The sequence below is a fragment of the Equus przewalskii genome, chromosome 17 (assembly GCF_037783145.1).
Source record: "Equus przewalskii isolate Varuska chromosome 17, EquPr2, whole genome shotgun sequence".
Lineage (NCBI taxonomy): Eukaryota > Metazoa > Chordata > Mammalia > Perissodactyla > Equidae > Equus > Equus przewalskii.
This window is the reverse complement of record NC_091847.1, coordinates 56,369,603-56,391,396: the sequence shown is the minus strand read 5'-3', so window position 1 is coordinate 56,391,396 and position 21,794 is coordinate 56,369,603. Positions and strand designations below refer to the sequence as shown.

Genomic DNA, 21,794 nt, shown 5'->3' with positions numbered 1-21,794 from the left:
CGTATTTATATACATAGGACGTATAATACTTATATCATTATCCTGTCAATAGATCCACCTGGACCTCCAACTCGCCTTGAACCTTCTGATATCACTAAAGATGCAGTGACTCTCACATGGTGTGAGCCAGATGATGATGGTGGCAGCCCAATCACTGGATATTGGGTTGAAAGATTAGATCCTGATACTGATAAATGGGTTAGGTGCAATAAGATGCCAGTAAAGGACACAACATACAGGTAGAATCTCCATCAAGATGTTAAAACAGCTGTATATACAAATTTTCATTCTTTAGCATTATTTTTGATTATACATGATTATGTATTACTATAAAATTTTTAATTATTTTACTTATATTTCCTATTACCATATAATTTCAAAAATGATATAAATTTCATTCAAGGACACATTTCTTAATTTCTTACTCTAAAATATTAACTTTCTTGACGTTTCAAAGTATTTGGTCCTCCAGTATATTATATGTATATACAAATATATATAATAATGATCATTATTATAAACATTATAATTAGATTGGTACATTTGGCCAAATCTAAAGTATGTGACAGTTAAGAGGCAATTTTAAATGTATACTGAAATATTTTTAGTTAAATTTCCATATCAGTTTTCACAATTTAAATAAATTAGCTCCTATGTAACATAAACAGAGAAGTTTCTGCTTTCATGTTACTCAACTCTTACTTTGTTCCTAATTCAGAGTGAAAGGGCTCACCAATAAGAAAAAGTACAGATTCCGTGTGTTGGCTGAAAATCTTGCTGGACCTGGAAAACCAAGTCGATCAACAGAACCGATCTTAATAAAAGATCCCATAGGTATTATTTACCTATTTTTCTGTGGTTACTTTGAAGCTTATATTAGCTCCTTTTTTACAAACCTAAATAATGATTTCATTCCATTGGCTTGCAGACCCTCCATGGCCCCCTGGAAAACCAACTGTGAAAGATATAGGCAAAACGTCAATAATGCTGAATTGGACAAAGCCAGAACATGATGGAGGGGCAAAGATTGAGTCTTACGTCATTGAAATGCTAAAGACTGGAACAGAGGACTGGGTCCGAGTGGCTGAAGGGGTTCCCACCACTCAGCATTTGCTCCCGGGGCTCATGGAAGGTCAGGAATACTCATTCCGAGTTAGAGCTGTGAACAAGGCCGGGGAAAGTGAACCCAGCGAACCCAGTGACCCTGTGCTTTGCCGGGAGAAGCTATGTAAGTCACTATTGATGTCTGGGGTATATAAATTCTTCTGAACTATATCTGAGAACTACAATAAGAGAAAATATGAAAAACTCATTACGAGATTATTTCATCCTTGATAGATGATTTCCTAGTGACTACTAGAGAATTTAGTGAAGATTGAATATTGCACAATAAAAAACTGAATCTGTTTTTCTTTTTTTCTTCTTCAGATCCTCCATCACCACCTCGCTGGCTTGAAGTTATTAATATCACAAAAAATACAGCAGACCTAAAGTGGACAGTCCCTGAGAAAGATGGAGGGTCCCCCATCACCAACTACATCGTGGAAAAGAGAGATGTGAGGCGAAAAGGCTGGCAAACGGTGGACACGACCGTCAAGGACACCAAGTGCACAGTAACCCCACTGACAGAGGGCTCCTTATATGTGTTCCGAGTCGCTGCAGAAAATGCCATAGGACAAAGCGACTACTGTGAAGTCGAGGACTCCGTCCTGGCCAAAGACACTTTCAGTATGCTCTCTAGCTTAATCTTTGTGACACTATTTGTAGTGGATTATCACTTTTCCCTTTGGGTTTCCTAACCATTGAATATTTTGCCTTCAGCCACACCTGGACCACCCTATGCTCTGACAGTGGTTGATGTGACGAAACGACATGTTGACCTGAAGTGGGAACCACCTAAAAATGATGGTGGAAGACCAATACAGAGGTAGAATTTTAATTAATTCAGAAAGAATAATTTACACTCAGCTGAAAATTCTTAACTTTGTTTTTTCTCTTAATGCTAATGAAATACTTTGTTTTTTTTTCAATAGATATGTCATTGAGAAGAAAGAAAAGTTAGGCACCCGTTGGGTGAAAGCTGGAAAGACCTCAGGACCCGACTGTAACTTCAGAGTAACTGATGTCATTGAAGGAACAGAGGTCCAGTTTCAGGTTCGGGCAGAAAATGAAGCTGGAGTTGGTCATCCAAGTGAACCCACGGAAATCCTGTCAATTGAAGATCCAACAAGTGAGTAGTGCTGATACAAAGGAGATACCAAGGATATCGTCTAGAGCTTAATGGTAAGATTGCGGATGAGCATGTTTCACCCTTTTTTCAGGTCCTCCTTCACCTCCCCTTGACCTGCATGTGACTGATGCTGGGAGAAAGCACATTGCCATTGCTTGGAAGCCTCCAGAGAAAAATGGTGGAAGCCCTATTATAGGATACCATGTTGAAATGTGTCCAGTAGGCACTGAAAAATGGATGCGAGTTAATTCTCGCCCAATAAAAGACTTGAAATTCAAGGTTGAAGAAGGCGTTGTTCCTGACAAGGAATATGTTCTGAGAGTGAGAGCTGTCAATGCTGTTGGTGTCAGTGAGCCATCTGAAATCTCCGAAAATGTGGTTGCCAAAGACCCAGATTGTAAGAACACAGTTTCTTTTATAATTAATAAAATAGGCTTTACTCATGCATTGCATTTTGACATATTCTTTTTCCCTCTTCTGGATCCTATCTTACAGGCAAGCCAACAATTGATCTGGAGACTCACGACATTGTTGTTATTGAAGGTGAAAAGTTAAGCATTCCTGTTCCCTTCAGAGCTGTCCCAGTTCCAACCGTTAGTTGGCATAAAGATGGCAAAGAAGTTAAAGCAAGTGATAGATTAACAATGAAGAGCGATCACATCTCTGCACACCTCGAAGTTCCCAAGAGTGTCCATGCAGATGCTGGAGTTTACACCATTACACTGGAGAATAAGCTTGGCTCAGCAACTGGCTCAATCAATGTCAAAGTCATAGGTAATCATTCTGTGAAGAAACACCAGACATTCTTCATGTGTTGGGAAAATTAGTTAACTTTGCGGCGTTAGTATAAATGGCTTCATGAGTTGGCCATTTGTAAACTAATTGTCCTTTCACATTATTTTTCCCATATGAGAAGCAAGGCAATTCTAAAGAGATGAAATTGTTAGTTATACCCTGATTAGACTAATTTTTTTCTGTGTAATTATTTGCATGTGAAGAACTAATTCAGATAAAAGCATACCGAAAGAATGCTTAAATAACCAATATTCATTCATTAATTGTATTTACATTTTTCCATAGTGTCCTCAACCAGGGGTAGTAACATTTTTCTCTCCCCTCCCCCCCAACATAGATGGTGTTTGGAAATTTGGGAGTCCAGTTTTCCTTGGAACAAAGATTTGGGGGGAGCTACTGACATTTAGTAGTTGGGGGCCAAGGTTGCTAAATGGCCTGCCATGTAAAGGATGCTCCAGCACATCAAAGATTATTCCCCAAAAACTGTGAATAGTCCAACTTGGAAAGTGTACTATCAATACACTGACTTTTCAGATTACAATAATAACTATCAATTCTATTTCTAACAGGCCTACCTGGACCATGCAAAGATATTAAAGCAAGCGACGTGACCAAGAGTTCTTGTAAATTAACCTGGGAACCTCCAGAATATGATGGTGGAAGCCCAATTCTTCATTATGTCCTGGAACGCAGAGAAGCTGGGAGGAGGACATATATACCAGTCATGTCTGGTGAGAACAAACTGTCCTGGACTGTAAAAGATCTCATACCAAATGGTGAATACTTCTTCCGTGTTAAGGCTGTCAACAAGATTGGTGGAGGCGAATATATTGAACTGAAAAATCCAGTCATTGCTCAAGATCCAAAGCGTAAGTTTGGGCTTGGAAGTAATATAGCTAGGAATTAATGTGCAATTTTTTTATTTTAAGAAGATGAGTTTCCCTATATTAACAGTTTTTCTCTTGTTCTTCAGAGCCCCCTGATCCACCTGTAGATGTTGAGGTTCATAATCCTACAGCAGAGGCAATGACTATTACATGGAAGCCACCTTTGTATGATGGAGGGAGCAAGATAATGGGTTACATCATAGAGAAGATTGCTAAGGGTGAAGAGAGATGGAAGAGATGTAATGAACACCTGGTACCCGTCCTGACCTATACAGCAAAAGGACTCGAAGAGGGAAAGGAATACCAGTTCCGTGTGCGAGCAGAAAATGCTGCCGGTATCAGTGAACCTTCTCGGGCCACTCCTCCAACCAAAGCTGTAGATCCTATTGGTAAGTTTTGTTTAATGAGGTTGCCATTTTCCCATTGTAAAATAAATAAGAATAATGTTTTATCAGATATTTTAATCAGAATTGAAAACAGTTGTTTTTAATCATTACAGATGCCCCAAAAGTCATTCTGAGATCAAGCCTAGAAGTGAGACGAGGTGATGAAATAGCACTCGATGCAACTATTTCTGGGTCACCTTACCCAACTATTACATGGATAAAGGATGAAGAAATTATTACACCAGAGGAAATTAAGAAGCGAGTAGCACCCATGGTTAGGAGGAGGAGGGGTGAAGTTCAAGAAGAAGAACCATTTGTCCTGTCTCTGACGGAGCGTTTGAGCATTGACAATAGTAAAAAAGGAGAATCTCAACTACGCGTCCGAGATTCTATTCGACCTGACCATGGCCAATATATGATCAAAGCTGAAAATGACCATGGTATTGCAAAAGCTCCTTGCACTGTCAGTGTGCTAGGTGAGTAAGTAAAACTACCCTTCCCAATGGAAGAAAGTCTATGTAAGAGTTTTAGTAAAACACAAAAATGAAGTGTTTTGGGGGAGTTAAAAGAAGTGGGAAATAGCTTCATTAAGATACCTTCAGTCTCATTTTCTTTTCCAGGCTATGTAAAAGAAATTAACCGACCATGTTATTCATTAGCTAATGTGATACAAAGATAGGCAATGTAGAAAAAGCAGAAGCTTATTTCAGAGGAGCATATTAACATTTACATTTTCCATTGCAACCATTTCTACACAAATTTTTAATCACCGCTCTCTTTTGAAATATTAGATACACCAGGACCACCGATCAACTTCGTATTTGAAGATGTTAGAAAGAACTCAGTCGTCTGTAAATGGGAACCACCCCTTGATGATGGTGGCAGTGAAATTATAAACTACACTTTGGAAAAGAAAGACAAGACAAAACCTGACTCCGAATGGATTGTTGTCACTTCAACACTTAGACATTGCAAATATCCAGTGACAAAGCTGATTGAAGGAAAAGAGTACCTCTTCCGTGTAAGAGCGGAAAATAGGTTTGGACCTGGACCACCATGTGTTTCAAAGCCACTTATAGCTAAAGATCCATTTGGTAAGGTCCTTACAGCATCTAGATTTGGCCTTTTTATCATATGCATTGGTATATACATTATCACAACTTGTAAACTTGAATTTTTATGTCATACTAGGGAACTAATTCAAATATGTTATTTATTTTATCAGAACCACCTGATGCACCCGATAAGCCTATTGTGGAAGATGTTACCAGCAACAGTATGCTAGTGACATGGAATGAACCAAAAGATAATGGAAGCCCCATCTTAGGTTACTGGCTTGAAAAACGTGAGGTTAATAGTACACATTGGTCCCGTGTCAACAGAAACCTCCTCAATTCTTTGAAGACCAATGTAGAAGGCCTATTAGAGGGACTCACCTATGTCTTCAGAGTATGTGCTGAAAACGCAGCTGGACCTGGAAAGTTCAGTCCCCCTTCAGATCCCAAAACAGCACGTGATCCAATCGGTAAGTAATTCCTTACAAAGAAAGTGGGGTACAGCATGGTGACTGTAATTAACAGTACTGTACTATATACTTGAAAGTTCTTAAGAGAGTAGATCTTAAATGTTATCACTACCCAAAAAACGGTAACCATGTGAGGGGACGGAGGTGTTAACTAACATTATTGTGGTAATCATTTTGCAATATATACGTGTATCAAATACTTGTGTTGTACACATAAATCATATATTTTATATGTCAATAATATCTCAATAAAGCTGAAAAAAATCAAAATACTAGCAATGGCTACAGACTCATACTGAGATTGCAATATAAAATTTTCAGCATCTGTATATATAATTTAAAAGTTTCACACAACAACACTTACCCATATTACATGCAATGCATTGTGAAAAAAAAGAAGAAAGTGGGATAGAGTAAGCTATGTAACATTTCAAAACCGTCAGTGAGTTTCAATTTGTATGTCTCCATTCATTCTAGCTCCACCTGGGCCACCTGTCCCAAGAGTCGCTGACACAAGCTCTACAACCATTGAACTCGAATGGGAACCCCCAGCTTTCAATGGTGGTGGGGAAATTATTGGTTACTTTGTCGATAAGCAGCTGGTTGGCACAAATGAATGGTCACGCTGCACAGAGAAGATGATCAAGGCCCGTCAGTACACGGTCAGAGAAATCCGAGAGGGTGCTGATTACAAACTTCGAGTGAGTGCTGTCAATGCTGCAGGTGAAGGACCACCTGGAGAGACAGAACCTGTTACTGTGGCTGAACCAAAAGGTACTTAAGAATTATATGAATAATATAATGGATATTTTCCCATATGGGGTCATTTTTTTACATCTTTCTTGGGCTAACGTATGATTGTTCTCTTTCAACAGAGCCTCCCACTGTGGAACTAGATGTTTCTGTCAAGGCTGGAATACAAATAATGGCTGGGAAGACTCTTAGAATTCCAGCTGTGGTAACTGGTCGTCCAGTGCCTACAAAAGTATGGACAATAGAAGAAGGGGAGCTGGATAAAGACCGTGTTGTAATAGAGAATGTTGGAACCAAATCTGAACTAATTATCAAGAATGCATTGAGAAAAGATCATGGCAGATATGTGATTACAGCTACCAATAGCTGTGGTTCCAAATTTGCAGCCACCAGGGTAGAAGTTTTTGGTAAGGAATGTTACATGGATTTTCATAAGATTTTCCCAAGTGATACTATCTTATTGCATTGATTTTTTTCCTGTTGTTTTACTTTTCAGATGTCCCTGGTCCAGTTCTTGACTTAAAACCTGTTGTAACAAACAGAAAGATGTGTCTGCTTAACTGGTCTGATCCAGAAGATGATGGAGGAAGTGACATCACGGGCTTTATTATTGAAAGAAAAGATGCTAAGATGCATACTTGGAGACAACCAATAGAGACTGACAGATCTAAATGTGACATCACAGGTCTCCTTGAGGGACAAGAATATATGTTCCGTGTGATTGCCAAGAACAAGTTTGGCTGTGGCCCTCCTGTTGAAATAGGACCAATTCTTGCAGTTGATCCACTAGGTAAAAGAGACGGTTTTCATGGTGTTTGTAAAGTAAATACTGTTTGCTTGCAGTCATGTAATTTATTTATTGAGCCTTATAAATAAGGTCTCAAGACTTAAAGCTAGAGACTAATAAGAAAGGTAAATCAAATAACTACCAGCAACTTTAAGAATACCATATTTGTTATAATTTCAGTGTAATTTTTGGCTCAGTGTAATTTTGCAAAACCATGCATCGCTTTGTGTACTGAAAAACCTGAATCTATTAGAACTTAGCAATGCCCTAAAAATCGTTTAGAAATATTACATCTTTTCAATAGATGTAATACATCTATTGTAATACACTAGAGTAATTAATTTAATAGACTAGTAGTTAAAAAGAGTTCATTTTTTTGAAAGATTACAAGACAGATAACTGCCTTAGCATAAATGCCTTAGTCTTCCTTTAGCCCCAAGTAGTCCCCACACTGGAAGGATACAGAGACCAGAAACCAGAATGAGCCACCAGAGAATAGAAAACCAGCCAAAGGAAATTTCCTTGACTAATATGAACAAATATGAAACCTTCAAATTGCACAAACTTGGTAAAGCACATTGACATCCCATCCAGTAAAGCAAAGTCTTTGATGATGACCCATTTCCCAAGAGACAGAGGAGTTATTCCTCTACGACCACCACTATCCTGCCAAAAAAAAAGAAAGGAAATTTCATCCCCACTGTAACAGCTCATCTCAGAATGTCCCCTAGACCTGCAGCTGTGCCAGAGGTATCAGAACAGACTTGGGCTTCCAGTGAAAAGCTCTGCTTCTGGTTGCAGTAATAGTCAGCCGGAGTGGATTGGGTCTAGTTTCACCATTCAAAGCTTACTTTTTCTGTTTTGTCCTTTGGGACACAAAACTACAGCAGTATTACATAAATTCTCTTTCCACCCTATTTTAAACCCACATCTGAGGTAACATGGTTCTAAGTGTGTTCAGTAGATGTATCCACTGTCCGTTAATAAGAGGAAACACGTTGCTCTCAGCTGGTCATCCAAAGCAAAACTTCACAGACCTGCTCTCCTAGTTCATTAGCATTAGAAACTCTCCCAGTGACAGGTAAAACATCTAAAATGTTAAATATAAAAAAAGTATTCATTCCCCTTGATTTATTTATTTATTTATTTATTTATTTATTGAGGAAGATTAGCCCTGAGCTAACATCTGCTGCCAATCCTCCTCTTTTTGCTGAGGAAGACTGGCCCTGAGCTAACATCCATGCCCATCTTCCTCTACTTTATATGTGGGACGCCTACCACAGCATGGCTTGCCAAGCGGTGCCATGTCTGCACCCGGGATCTGAACCGGCAAACCCCAGGCCGCTGAAGCGGAACGTGCTCACTTACCCGCTGCACCACAGGGCGGCCCCTCCCCTTGATTTATTTTTAATCAATAATCTTGACTGTAAAAATTCTGCCTATATGAATGCCCATAATTCTGGTAATGGAGATGTTTTGAGAAAGATTTTAAAGATGGATATAAGGTTATCCAACAGAAACTTATTTTCCACAAAATTAATTTAAAGTGAAATATCATTTCTTATATGAATATTTATTTCATGCTTGTCCTTTCAACTTGCCTCTTGTTAAAGGTCCTCCAACGTCTCCTGAGAGGCTCACATATACAGAAAGGACGAAGTCCACTATCACCCTGGACTGGAAAGAGCCCCGTAACAATGGTGGCAGCCCCATCCAAGGCTACATCATTGAAAAACGGCGTCACGATAAACCTGACTTTGAAAGAGTTAACACGCGACTCTGCCCAACCACATCTTTTCTGGTTGAAAATCTTGACGAACACCAAATGTATGAATTCCGTGTCAAAGCCGTCAATGAAATTGGTGAAAGTGAACCATCCTTGCCTCTTAATGTGGTCATACAAGATGATGAAGGTGTGGAATCTGAACATAATAATTTTAATGCACTTTACAGTGCTGCCTTTATCTCATAGGTTAAGCAAACATCCTTATGACTTTGCTATTTTTTTTCTATTTCGCTTCTCTTTGCAGTGCCTCCAACTATTAAGTTGCGCCTGGCTGTTCGAGGAGACACTATCAAAGTTAAGGCAGGAGAGCCTGTTAACATCCCCGCAGATGTGACAGGCCTTCCAATGCCTAAGATTGAGTGGTCCAAGAATGAAACTGTGATTGAAAAACCCACTGACGCACTTAAGATAACAAAGGAAGAAGTATCCCGAAGTGAGGCAAAGACTGAGCTTAGCATTCCCAAAGCAGTCCGGGCAGACAAAGGCACTTACACAGTTACTGCTTCCAATCGCCTTGGCTCAGTGTTCCGAAATGTTCACGTTGAAGTATATGGTAAGTGACATGCTTTTTTATATCAAAATGAAATCCAATGTCTGTTTAAGAATTGCCTTCTCAGTCTCCTCTGTTGGTTCCTTTCCAGATCGTCCATCCCCACCAAGAAATCTTGCTGTTACTGACATTAAAGCTGAATCTTGCTACTTGACTTGGGATGCTCCTCTAGACAATGGTGGCAGTGAAATTACCCATTATGTCATTGACAAACGTGATGCAAGTAGGAAGAAGAGTGAATGGGAGGAAGTCACCAACACTGCTGTAGAGAAGAGATATGGGGTAAACTCTTCTAAATATTTTCTTATACACATTAAAAGGATATGACTCTGAATTAACACTGTTCTAGCAAAACCTTGGAATTTAATGATTAAACTCAAAATCACAAGCTTTATTATAGTTTTTAGCACCATGCACATAAGGTCACTTAGTAAATACTGTTGGATATATGGATCCTCGTTTACTTGAGAGATCCACTATTAGGTACAATAAGTTTACATATTCTCATTTTAAAAGGCTTTCTCCATGTTTGAGTCTATATATTTTAAAACTATGCATTTATTTGAGCTTATAGATTTATTTCTTTTTATAGTCTTCCCTACCAAAATAACGAATTTTAAAATAAGTGAAAATCAAAGTAGTATATAGTTTTTATGAAATTACTATTCATCTGATTTCTAGATCTGGAAACTTATCCCCAATGGTCAGTATGAGTTCCGAGTAAGGGCAGTGAATAAATATGGAATCAGTGATGACTGCAAATCAGATAAGGTGGTCATTCAAGATCCTTATCGCCCACCTGGACCTCCGGGAAAACCAAAAGTCTTGGAGCGCACCAAAGGGTCGATGCTAGTGAGCTGGACTCCTCCTTTGGACAATGGCGGCTCTCCAATTACTGGCTACTGGCTGGAGAAGAGAGAAGAGGGAGGTGCCTACTGGTCACGTGTTAGCCGAGCACCAATAACTAAAACGGGATTGAAAGGCGTGGAATTTAATGTTCCTCGTTTGATTGAAGGCGTTAAATACCAGTTCAGAGCAATGGCAATAAACGCTGCAGGAGTTGGCCCTCCCAGTGAACCATCAGATCCGGCTGTTGCAGGAGATCCTATATGTAAGCATGCTTCCATCGCTGGAATTTATAAAGGGCAAAGCCACTAAATGCATAATTCTGCTCTTAAATTTCTTATATTTTTCTATGCCAAATTATTTTATTTATTAAAGTAAAAAGTTTCATTCTTACATAGACCATGAGAAATATATATGTATTGTATTTATGTGTGTGTATATATATACATACTATGCACATATATCCATATATGTGTATACATACACACATATATACACACACATACATAAAATCACATAGTTTTTCAACTCTTGGATTAAGCCTACTATTTTATGAGGAATCACAATAATAAAGACCCTGGACTATAAGCTCCTCTCTGCTCCCATACCTTAATAAACTTCTGTCTCCTTAGATCCTGTGGAAATTCTCTCTCCCACTAAACAATTAGACGCTCCAGTAGAAGTTCAACAAAAAGCAAAATGCTAACTTTTCAGTAATATTTATTGAACAAAGATATAAGATTGCCAAGCACAGTCTGTGAGGTCAAATAAAAGAAATTCTTCTGAAAGATCTATGAGCCGATCAGTTCAAAATTTTAAATACCATGATCTTAATGTTACTTTCATTTGCTTATGTTTCTCTTCTCTAGAAGGTCATTCTTTTAGTATTCCTATTTTAATATTTTAATAGATTAAAAATAAAATATGACCATGTATAGTAAAACATTCTTATACATATAAAATCTTATATAAATCTAGCATTCTATCAGCTCCAAAATTTGATATATATTTTTTTCTTATTAGACCCACCTGGGCCACCTTCTTGCCCAGAGGTCAAAGATAAAACAAAGTCAAGCATCTCGCTAGCATGGAAACCTCCAGCCAAAGATGGTGGCAGTCCCATCAAAGGATACATTGTAGAAATGCAAGAGGAAGGTACTACTGACTGGAAAAAAGTAAATGAACCAGACAAACTTCTAACTACCTGTGAATGTGTGGTGCCGAATTTGAAAGAACTCAGGAAGTACAGATTCAGAGTAAAAGCTGTCAATGAAGCTGGTGAATCTGAACCAAGTGATACAACTGGAGAGATCCCTGCCACTGATATTCTAGGTACTAGTCCTTATTCCATTTATGTATTCATCTTCTGATCTCATTATGAAATTGATTAATTTACTGAAGATGTATTAATTACTGCTTTGAAAAAGGTGAGCTAAATCCTGTTATACTATTCATGATATTACAGAGGTACCAGAAGTTTTCATTGACATTGGAGCACAGGACTGTCTGATTTGTAAAGCTGGCTCACAGATTAGGATTCCTGCTGTCATCAAGGGACGCCCAACACCAAAATCATCTTGGGAATTTGATGGAAAGGCAAAGAAGGCATTGAAGGTAAGAAAATTATAATTCTCTGCATTTCCCTTTGAACCACTCTAAGGAACATTTACACTACAACTGACTATCTTCTTTTCCAATAGGATGGAGTTCATGACATACCTGAAGATGCACAGGTAAAAACAAGAACTAAAATAATTCAGAATATGGTTGACTTCAATGCTGCGACTATTTCATTCAATGTAAGACTACTATTTTCTTTGTACAGCTGGAGACTGCTGAAAACTCATCAGTAATTATTATTCCGGAGTGTAAACGATCTCATTCAGGCAAATACAGCATCACAGCCAAGAATAAAGCAGGACAAAAGACTGCAAATTGCAGAGTTAAAGTCATGGGTAAGAAAGATTTTAGAAGTTACTATGGAATAAGAACAAATGATTTTAAACAAAGTAACATCGCTTATATTGTGATTTGCATCCAACAGATGTACCAGGCCCACCCAAAGATCTGAAAGTCAGTGACATCACAAGGGGTAGTTGCAGACTTTCATGGAAGATGCCAGATGACGATGGAGGAGACAGGATCAAGGGTTATGTTATTGAGAAGAAGACTATTGATGGAAAAGCCTGGACTAAAGTCAATCCAAACTGTGGAAGCACCACATTTGTGATTCCTGATCTCATCTCTGAACAGCAGTATTTCTTCCGCGTGCGTGCAGAAAACCGTTTTGGTATTGGTGCACCTGTGGAAACCATTCAGAGGACCACTGCCAGAGATCCAATATGTAAGTTTTAAAATCTAAGATTAAAATAGCTTGTCAAACTTGAAATATATTGTTATAAATAATGCTTAATACTTCTTTTAACTCTTTTTAAAGATCCTCCTGATCCCCCTATTAAACTCAAGATTGGCCTCATAACAAAGAACACAGTACACCTGTCATGGAAACCCCCAAAGAATGATGGGGGCTCCCCTGTCACCCACTATATTGTTGAGTGTCTTGCATGGGACCCTACTGGGAAAAAGAAAGAAGCATGGAAACAGTGCAATAAGCGTGATGTGGAAGAACTGGAATTTACCGTGGAAGACCTCGTGGAGGGAGGGGAATATGAATTCAGAGTCAAAGCTGTCAACGCTGCCGGAGTCAGCAAACCTTCAGAAACTGTGGGCCCTGTGATTGTCAAAGATCAGACATGTAAGTACCAACACATTAACAGAGAATGTCTTCTTAATGAATGCTGTCCTAGATATTTAAGAGTAGTCCAAAATAAAGATATACCTACACATCAGGGAAGCTGCCATGGGTTGAGTGTGGACATGGGCACATTACTCAATCACTCATTCCCTCAACTTCCACAGAATTATTATATTTCCTTACATATTACCTTTCCTTTATTTAAAGGAGATGATGTTTGGAATTTCCACACTATAATTTTCTCCATGGCAGGCTGTTTTACTGATCAGAAGTTAAAGCAATTCCTCTGCATGCTCCTCAAAAGGAGCAAAATGTAGAAGTAACCAGTTATCTGCTCAGCAACTACTGAGACCCATTTGTCTTCACCATCAAATTTCTTTTCTTCTATTTGAGAAAAAGATATGTTTTAATAGATAAAATATACACCCAAATATGGTAACAATTCTCCCTTTAATTATTGTTACCGTCACTACTACTGTGTATTGTCTAGTTCTGTCTTCTAACTTTAGGAGGGCTGCAGTCACTACCCTCTTTGCTATTCTTATACTAAATTTATGGAAGATGGAAAATTGCTTTCCCTCTACTAGCAGTTATATTTCTTAAGAGGGGAATTCATCTCAGAATGAACATAGTGGGTCCCCTCATAACTCTGCATGAATATTAGAGGTAATATCATGACAGAACTCCCAAACCTAAACTACTACAATCTTCACTTCTTTCTGCCCTTTTGTCAGAATATATACTTGCATAATGATACTAGGTAAGAGAGAGGCAATAGCTGATAGACAGCCATGTGCAGATCCAGTAAAGGATGATGGCCACACGTACCTGCTCCCAAATTGATGCAATAGTGTTGAAGACAGATCTGTCCTTATATTGGGCTGAGCTACAAAAGCCTGCCTGTAATAGATCCCAATAGCTTTACAGTCACTGTGAAATCTACTTTCTATCCTTCAGTACTTTATGTTCCTAATGACAACTTCTGTTTAATAATACAGGCCCACCATCAATTGAGCTCAAAGAATTTATGGAGGTTGAAGAAGGAACTGATGTCAACATAGTGGCCAAAATTAAAGGTGTGCCATTCCCAACACTAACCTGGTTTAAAGCGCCTCCAAAGAAGCCTGATAACAAAGAACCTGTTGTCTATGACACCCACGTCAACAAAGTGGTGGTGGATGATACTTGCACCTTAGTTATTCCACAGTCTCGCCGGAGTGACACTGGCTTATATACTATCACAGCCGTGAATAACCTGGGAACAGCATCAAAGGAGATGAGACTGAATGTCCTTGGTAAAGATTGCATGGTTTTATTAAAATGACATGTTACTCTATTCATAAATAAAATATTTGGCTTTAAAATCATTCACTAATAAAGTTTTCCTTTTTAAAACCATCTTAGGTCGTCCCGGCCCTCCAGTGGGACCCATAAAGTTTGAATCTATTTCAGCAGATCAAATGACAATATCTTGGCTTCCACCTAAAGATGACGGTGGGTCTAAGATTACAAACTATGTAATTGAGAAAAGAGAACCTAACAGGAAGACCTGGGTGCACGTCACCAGTGAACCTACAGAGTGCATGTACACAATTCCCAAATTGCTTGAAGGCCATGAATATGTATTCCGAATCATGGCCCAGAATAAATATGGCATTGGCGAGCCTCTTGACAGTGAACCTGAAACAGCAAGAAACCTCTTTTGTAAGTAGGACATGTTTCACATATTGAGTCATTCTTATTTGTATTTTTCATAATTTCTTATAAATCAATGTGATTTTTTTTCCACAGCTGTCCCTGGAGCACCAGATAAACCAACAGTTAGCAGCGTGACTCGTAATTCCATGACTGTCAACTGGGAAGAGCCAGAATATGATGGAGGCTCTCCTGTGACAGGATACTGGCTAGAAATGAAAGATACCACTTCAAAGAGATGGAAGAGAGTTAATCGAGATCCTATTAAAGCCATGACTTTGGGTGTTTCTTATAAAGTGACTGGTCTTATCGAAGGTTCTGATTATCAATTCCGGGTATACGCGATCAATGCTGCTGGGGTGGGTCCAGCAAGTCTGCCATCAGACCCAGTAACTGCTAGAGATCCAATTGGTAAGCCTTGAAATTCCTTCTCCCCCAAAAGCGCCATGGAAAAGTCAAAAATACTAATGTATACTGGTTCTTTCCAGCCCCTCCTGGTCCTCCATTTCCCAAGGTCACAGACTGGACTAAATCAACTGCGGATTTGGAGTGGTCTCCTCCACTAAAAGATGGTGGATCCAGAGTAACTGGATACATTGTTGAATATAAAGAAGAAGGAAAAGAAGAATGGGAAAAGGTAGCTAACACTTGGCATTATGGAAATATACTATGAATAAACTAAAAATGTAGTAGGTATTTTCAAACCCATTAACTTCTATCTGTATTTTTTCGGACTAGTATATCACAAAAATAATATAATTATGACTGATAGTCCAAACATCTGTTATGTCAGAATCTAATCAAAGGTTAAGTCATGTTACTATTAACTTATCTTTGGCTATAAATCCTGAAAAAAGTGGAATAAATGAACAGTACAGGTTTTTTCAATCATTTGACAATAATTTTAAAACATAAGTCCTGACAAAGCATTCCATTCAGCGTTTACCTATAGTATCTGATCCCTAAAACCTAAACTGGCAATAGTTTTCCCAAAGAGAGTAGTCAAATAGGCTGTTGATTATGCTTTAGAAAGCTGCTAGAACAAGAAGCTACAAAGAACTATAGTAATTCTAAAATGCTTGTGATTTTTCCCTAGGCTAAAGATAAAGAAGTGAGAGGAACAAAACTTGTTGTGACAGGATTAAAAGAAGGAGCATTCTACAAATTTAGAGTTAGAGCAGTCAACATTGCCGGCATTGGAGAACCTGGAGAAGTTACAGATGCCATTGAAATGAAGGACAGACTTGGTAATTGTTAATACTTGTATTATTTTATTGATATTTGTGTTTGGGGTTGGACGTGAAAATCACATTTGTAACTTTCAATTGTGTTCCAGTGTTACCTGACGTTCAGCTGGATGCCAGCGTCAGAGACAGAATTGTGGTCCATGCTGGAGGAGTGATCCGGATCATCGCCTATGTGTCTGGAAAGCCTCCTCCAACGATCACATGGAACATGAATGAAAGAGCCTTACCTCAAGAAGCCAACATTGAGACCACAGCCATTAGCTCATCCATGGTCATCAAGAATTGCCAGAGGAGCCACCAAGGCGTCTATTCTCTTCTTGCCAAAAATGCGGCAGGAGAAAGAAAGAAGACCATTATCGTTGACGTATTAGGTAAATGCTTTCAATTTGTCCATGCGCCTTTTAAAAATAACAGTTTTATTTCGCCTACAACCAAGCTATGTTATAATAAAACTATGTTACATATATTTTGGAAAATAAGAAAAATCACCCATAATTCCATTGACCACTATTAGCATTTTTTAAACATTTCCTCCTTGCTTTTTTTCCCCAGACATATTTCATATGGTTGTACTCCTACTATCATAAAGTTTTGTATGTTGCCTTTTTATATAAAATGCCACCATAAGCATTTCCTATGGTAATGTATAGTTTTCGTAAAGGCAACTCTCCTGCAGATATACGTGAACGCACAACAGTTTCCCACAGCTGACCATTTTCACATCATGGGACTGTATCCTTATCTGCTAATTATCATAATAATGCAAAAATCCCTTTGAAGGGTTTCAGTACTCTAACTGAAGAGAAGTATCATATTTGGGTATCACTATTGCATTTCTAGTCACTGAATATAGAGTTGAACTCTACAAGGCTGTTTCATGCCTCTCAGTGCCTTATTCCAGTGATTTGCTCAGAAAGTGAAGCCCTCCCACGCGGATCTCTCTCAGCGTGTCTCTAGGCACAATCATACTCCAAATAGCCAGTTTTTTATGTGAAAATAACCAGTTCTTTATTGAACATAATGTTATGAAAACACGTTATATTTTCATTAATGAAAATGGCGTAAGGAAAAAGATCTCACTGAGCAATAGTCCTGCAAGCTTTTAGGTTAGCTTCAAGGTCCTAAACACCCTTTTGCCCAATGGCTATTACTTTAATTTGAGAACTGGTGCACTTCCAGGTTAAATTTCAACCTTCCGAAAGGCCATTCTGAGTTTTGGGGTCTCCCATGCTGCTCCTTGATTCATTGTCACCCAGAAAAAAACTGCTCCTTTCCCTTCTGGAGAGTAAACTGGACACAAGAGGTGGCCGTGCGGCTCCTCATCCCTCTGCTGGCTCCCTCTAAGCATTGTCCTCCCTAGCTCCCTCCTATCTGAGTCTCAAATACTAAAAAGAAAAGCTACTGTTCCTTCAGCGTCTACTAAAACAGTGGCAACCAATAACTGTTGCAAACCTACTTCATATACAGATATGGTTGAATACAGAAACCAAGGGGAGGAAAAACAACTCAATTAATAATTAAGACCCCAAATCTGATTTTCTTCATAACATTTTTGTCTCCTTTTTAAAAACAGAGGGTGACAAATATTGAGCACTGTAGTTCATGAAAGACAAACAGCTGGAAATCTTTTCCTCTTATTTTCAGATGTGCCAGGTCCTGTTGGAATACCATTCCTGCCTCACAACCTAACCAATGACTCCTGCAAACTGACATGGTTTTCTCCAGAAGATGATGGAGGCTCTCCAATCACCAATTACGTCATTGAAAAGCGGGAAGCTGACCGCAAAGCATGGACACCAGTGACATGTACAGTTACCCGACAAAATGCTACCGTCCAGGGTCTCATTCAAGGAAAAGCCTACTTTTTCCGAATTGCAGCTGAAAATAGCATTGGCATGGGCCCATTTGTTGAGACAACAGAGGAACTTGTCATCAGAGATCCAATAAGTAAGTACAATTTAAAACAATTTCATCCTTAACCACTTCTTCAATCATTCAATGAAAGACTATGGTGACAAAATATGTGTGTAAATGCCAAACATTTCATTCATTTGACTGGCATTCATTAAGCAACGATTCAGTATCTGATCTTGGTAGTATTTAAATGTGATTGTGAAAGAGATTATGAACATATATAGATTCTTCAATCCTCCTACGTATGCTACACTAAATTTTTTAAATTTCCCACTTAATGGCATAAATAGAAACTGAAGTAATTTCCTCACTCTAAAACTACAGACTCTGGAGACCTTTCCTAAATCGCTTGACTCAGTAAACTTGTATTTTCTCATCTGTCAGAGGAAATTAGATTGTATTGGGTCCTTTTTAGTTCTAATAGTTCTATGATGAGATCTCTTTTGTTACTTATCAAAGCAGACAGTCTAATGTTTAAATGCAATCCTCAAAAAGCATTATTTACTACATTCTTAACATAACATTATTTTCATTAATTCCATACTTATTCTTGTAGCTGTACCAGAGCGTCCTGAAGACCTGGAAGTCAAAGAAGTTACTAAAGATTCTGTTACTTTGACTTGGAATCCTCCTAAGTATGATGGCGGATCAGAAATTATTAACTATGTCCTAGAAAGCCGTCTCATTGGAACTGAGAAGTTCCACAAAGTTACAAGTGACAACTTGCTTAGCAGAAAGTACACTGTTAAAGGCTTAAAAGAAGGTGATACCTATGAGTACCGTGTCAGTGCCGTCAATATTGTTGGACAAGGCAAACCATCCTTTTGCACCAAGCCAATCACTTGCAAGGATGAGCTGGGTATGTATCTAACGCAGCTTATACTTTGAAAACTTGTACATTTATATACTTATCATAAGACATCAGTAAAACTGATTTGCCTTTATCATTGTTAATTTTAGCTCCTCCAACCCTTGACCTTGACTTCAGAGATAAGCTCACAATTCGAGTTGGTGAAGCTTTTGCCCTCACTGGCCGTTACTCAGGCAAACCAAAGCCTAAGGTTACTTGGTTCAAAGATGAAGCTGACGTGCTAGAAGATGACCGCACTCAAATAAAGACCACTCCAACAACACTTGCTCTAGAGAAGATCAAGGCCAAACGTTCTGATTCCGGCAAATACTGTGTGGTTGTGGAGAACAGTACAGGCTCTAGGAAAGGTTTCTGTCAAGTTAATGTTGTTGGTAAGTATTATTTAGCAAGAATAGATATTCTGTTCTTTCCAAAGCAGAAGTGGAAATAACGTTTTGTGATGTGATTTTTTTTTCCCCACAGATCGTCCTGGACCACCAGTAGGACCGGTTATTTTTGATGAGGTAACCAAAGATCACATGATTATCTCTTGGAAGCCACCTTTAGATGATGGAGGCAGTGAAATTACCAATTATATTATTGAGAAGAAGGAGGTGGGCAAAGACGTTTGGATGCCGGTGACATCTGCATGTGCTAAAACAACATGCAAAGTTCCTAAACTGCTTGAAGGAAAAGATTATATTTTCCGTATACACGCCGAAAATTTGTATGGAATAAGTGATCCTCTGGTGTCTGATTCAATGAAAGCCAAAGATCGTTTCAGTATGTATTGCATTTCTTTTTAGTAATTCAATATTTGATATTGTTAGTAGGAAGAATTAAATTTCTAACACATTTTGCTAATATTTGTTATAGGGGTTCCTGATGCACCCGACCAGCCAATTGTTACAGAAGTTACCAAAGACTCTGCATTAGTTACATGGAACAAGCCAAATGATGGAGGAAAGCCCATCACAAACTACATCCTGGAAAAGAGGGAAACTATGACTAAACGATGGGTTCGAGTTACCAAAGAGCCTATCCACCCATACACTAAATTTAGGGTTCCTGACCTTCTAGAAGGGTGTTACTATGAATTCCGAGTTTCTGCAGAAAATGAAATTGGTATTGGAGACCCAAGCCCACCATCCAAACCAGTCTGTGCTAAAGATCCAATTGGTATAGTATTAAAGCATTCATTCTGTTTTCATATTATCCAACTTTGTTTTCCATTCTAATCTAACTCCTTTTTGTTTTTTTCTTTTATTATGTAGCTAAACCAAGCCCACCTGTTAATCCTGAAGCAATAGATACAACATGTAATTCAGTTGATCTAACTTGGCAGCCACCACGTCATGATGGTGGGAGCAAGATTCTGGGTTATATTGTTGAGTACCAGAAAGTTGGAGATGAAGAGTGGAAAAGAGCCAATCACACTCCTGAGTCATGTCCTGAAACTAAATATAAAGTCACTGGTCTCCGGGATGGTCAAAGCTATAAGTTCAGAATTAGAGCAGTCAATGAAGCTGGTGAATCGGACCCAGCTCATGTTCCGGAGCCAGTGCTAGTAAAAGACAGACTTGGTGAGTAAAATGTTCTCAGCTGCATTTTCAAGGAAGATAGGTGTCTCGCTGTATACACTTCATTGTAAAATACCTTAATGAATCAAATCTGAAAATACTGTTCTCTTTATTCTAGAACCCCCTGAGTTGATTCTTGATGCCAACATGGCAAGAGAACAACACATAAGGGTTGGTGATACTCTAAGACTTAGTGCCGTCATCAAAGGAGTGCCATTCCCAAAAGTAACTTGGAAAAAAGAAGACAGAGAGGCTCCAACTAAAGCAAGAATTGATGTTACTCCAGTTGGTAGCAAGCTTGAAATTCGTAATGCTGCCCATGAAGATGGTGGAATTTATTCCTTAACAGTGGAGAATCCAGCTGGTTCAAAAACTGTCTCAGTAAAAGTACTTGTATTAGGTAAGAATTTTAATACTTATGATGTACTTACTTTAATAACATATTAAAAGTAAATTCTGATATGTTTTGAGCTCTTGTCTGGATTAAATCACTTATATAACGGCATTATTTAACACTTTTCAGATAAGCCTGGACCACCTAGAGATCTGGAAGTCAGTGAAATCAGAAAAGATTCTTGCTACCTCACTTGGAAGGAACCATTGGATGATGGTGGTTCTGTTGTTACAAATTATGTGGTTGAGAGGAGAGATGTTGCCAGCGCCCAGTGGTCACCTCTTTCAACTACATCAAAGAAAAAGAGTCACTTGGCTAAGCATCTTAATGAAGGCAGTCAGTATCTCTTCCGAGTAGCTGCTGAGAACCAGTATGGACGTGGTCCTTTTGTTGAAACACCTAAACCCATCAAGGCTGTGGATCCCCTACGTAAGTTGCTTTCTCTGGATACAAAAGTATTGTTTGACTGCCTCTGAGAATATTATTTATTTATCATAACTTCTTCTTTTGAAAGATCCCCCAGGGCCACCGAAGAACCTACACCACGTAGACGTTGACAAGAATGAAGTCTCCCTTGTTTGGAATAAGCCAGATCGTGATGGTGGTTCTCCAATCACTGGATATTTGGTGGAATATCAAGAAGAGGGCACCGAAGATTGGATTAAGTTCAAGACTGTGACAAACTTAGAGTGTGTTGTTACTGGACTACAACAAGGAAAAACCTATAAATTCCGTGTAAAAGCTGAAAATATTGTGGGTCTTAGTCTCCCTGATACAACTATCCCAATAGAATGTCAAGAAAAACTAGGTAATT

At 38.6% G+C, this 21,794-nt stretch overlaps 1 protein-coding gene across 1 annotated transcript in view; it reads left to right on the top strand.

Annotated features, from left to right (window-relative positions):
* Window positions 1–21,794, top strand: part of TTN (titin) — a 269,108-nt gene that overhangs the window by 183,115 nt on the left and 64,199 nt on the right. Inside the window, exons 251-291 of the mRNA XM_070580292.1 lie at window positions 53–239; window positions 719–834; window positions 929–1,228; window positions 1,429–1,728; window positions 1,822–1,927; window positions 2,034–2,230; window positions 2,322–2,627; window positions 2,726–3,004; window positions 3,595–3,894; window positions 3,999–4,301; window positions 4,412–4,774; window positions 5,090–5,392; window positions 5,524–5,823; window positions 6,301–6,597; window positions 6,699–6,983; window positions 7,073–7,366; window positions 8,977–9,276; window positions 9,394–9,702; window positions 9,791–9,981; window positions 10,381–10,810; window positions 11,569–11,877; window positions 12,011–12,159; window positions 12,246–12,278; window positions 12,371–12,500; window positions 12,590–12,889; window positions 12,983–13,300; window positions 14,299–14,595; window positions 14,705–15,004; window positions 15,092–15,406; window positions 15,484–15,632; window positions 16,092–16,242; window positions 16,332–16,613; window positions 17,887–18,189; window positions 18,713–19,015; window positions 19,117–19,398; window positions 19,490–19,789; window positions 19,883–20,185; window positions 20,281–20,589; window positions 20,705–20,986; window positions 21,110–21,409; window positions 21,495–21,788. Coding sequence (XP_070436393.1) covers window positions 53–239; window positions 719–834; window positions 929–1,228; window positions 1,429–1,728; window positions 1,822–1,927; window positions 2,034–2,230; window positions 2,322–2,627; window positions 2,726–3,004; window positions 3,595–3,894; window positions 3,999–4,301; window positions 4,412–4,774; window positions 5,090–5,392; window positions 5,524–5,823; window positions 6,301–6,597; window positions 6,699–6,983; window positions 7,073–7,366; window positions 8,977–9,276; window positions 9,394–9,702; window positions 9,791–9,981; window positions 10,381–10,810; window positions 11,569–11,877; window positions 12,011–12,159; window positions 12,246–12,278; window positions 12,371–12,500; window positions 12,590–12,889; window positions 12,983–13,300; window positions 14,299–14,595; window positions 14,705–15,004; window positions 15,092–15,406; window positions 15,484–15,632; window positions 16,092–16,242; window positions 16,332–16,613; window positions 17,887–18,189; window positions 18,713–19,015; window positions 19,117–19,398; window positions 19,490–19,789; window positions 19,883–20,185; window positions 20,281–20,589; window positions 20,705–20,986; window positions 21,110–21,409; window positions 21,495–21,788 — 10,875 coding nt within the window. The remainder of the gene's footprint in view (window positions 1–52; window positions 240–718; window positions 835–928; window positions 1,229–1,428; window positions 1,729–1,821; window positions 1,928–2,033; window positions 2,231–2,321; window positions 2,628–2,725; window positions 3,005–3,594; window positions 3,895–3,998; window positions 4,302–4,411; window positions 4,775–5,089; window positions 5,393–5,523; window positions 5,824–6,300; window positions 6,598–6,698; window positions 6,984–7,072; window positions 7,367–8,976; window positions 9,277–9,393; window positions 9,703–9,790; window positions 9,982–10,380; window positions 10,811–11,568; window positions 11,878–12,010; window positions 12,160–12,245; window positions 12,279–12,370; window positions 12,501–12,589; window positions 12,890–12,982; window positions 13,301–14,298; window positions 14,596–14,704; window positions 15,005–15,091; window positions 15,407–15,483; window positions 15,633–16,091; window positions 16,243–16,331; window positions 16,614–17,886; window positions 18,190–18,712; window positions 19,016–19,116; window positions 19,399–19,489; window positions 19,790–19,882; window positions 20,186–20,280; window positions 20,590–20,704; window positions 20,987–21,109; window positions 21,410–21,494; window positions 21,789–21,794) is intronic.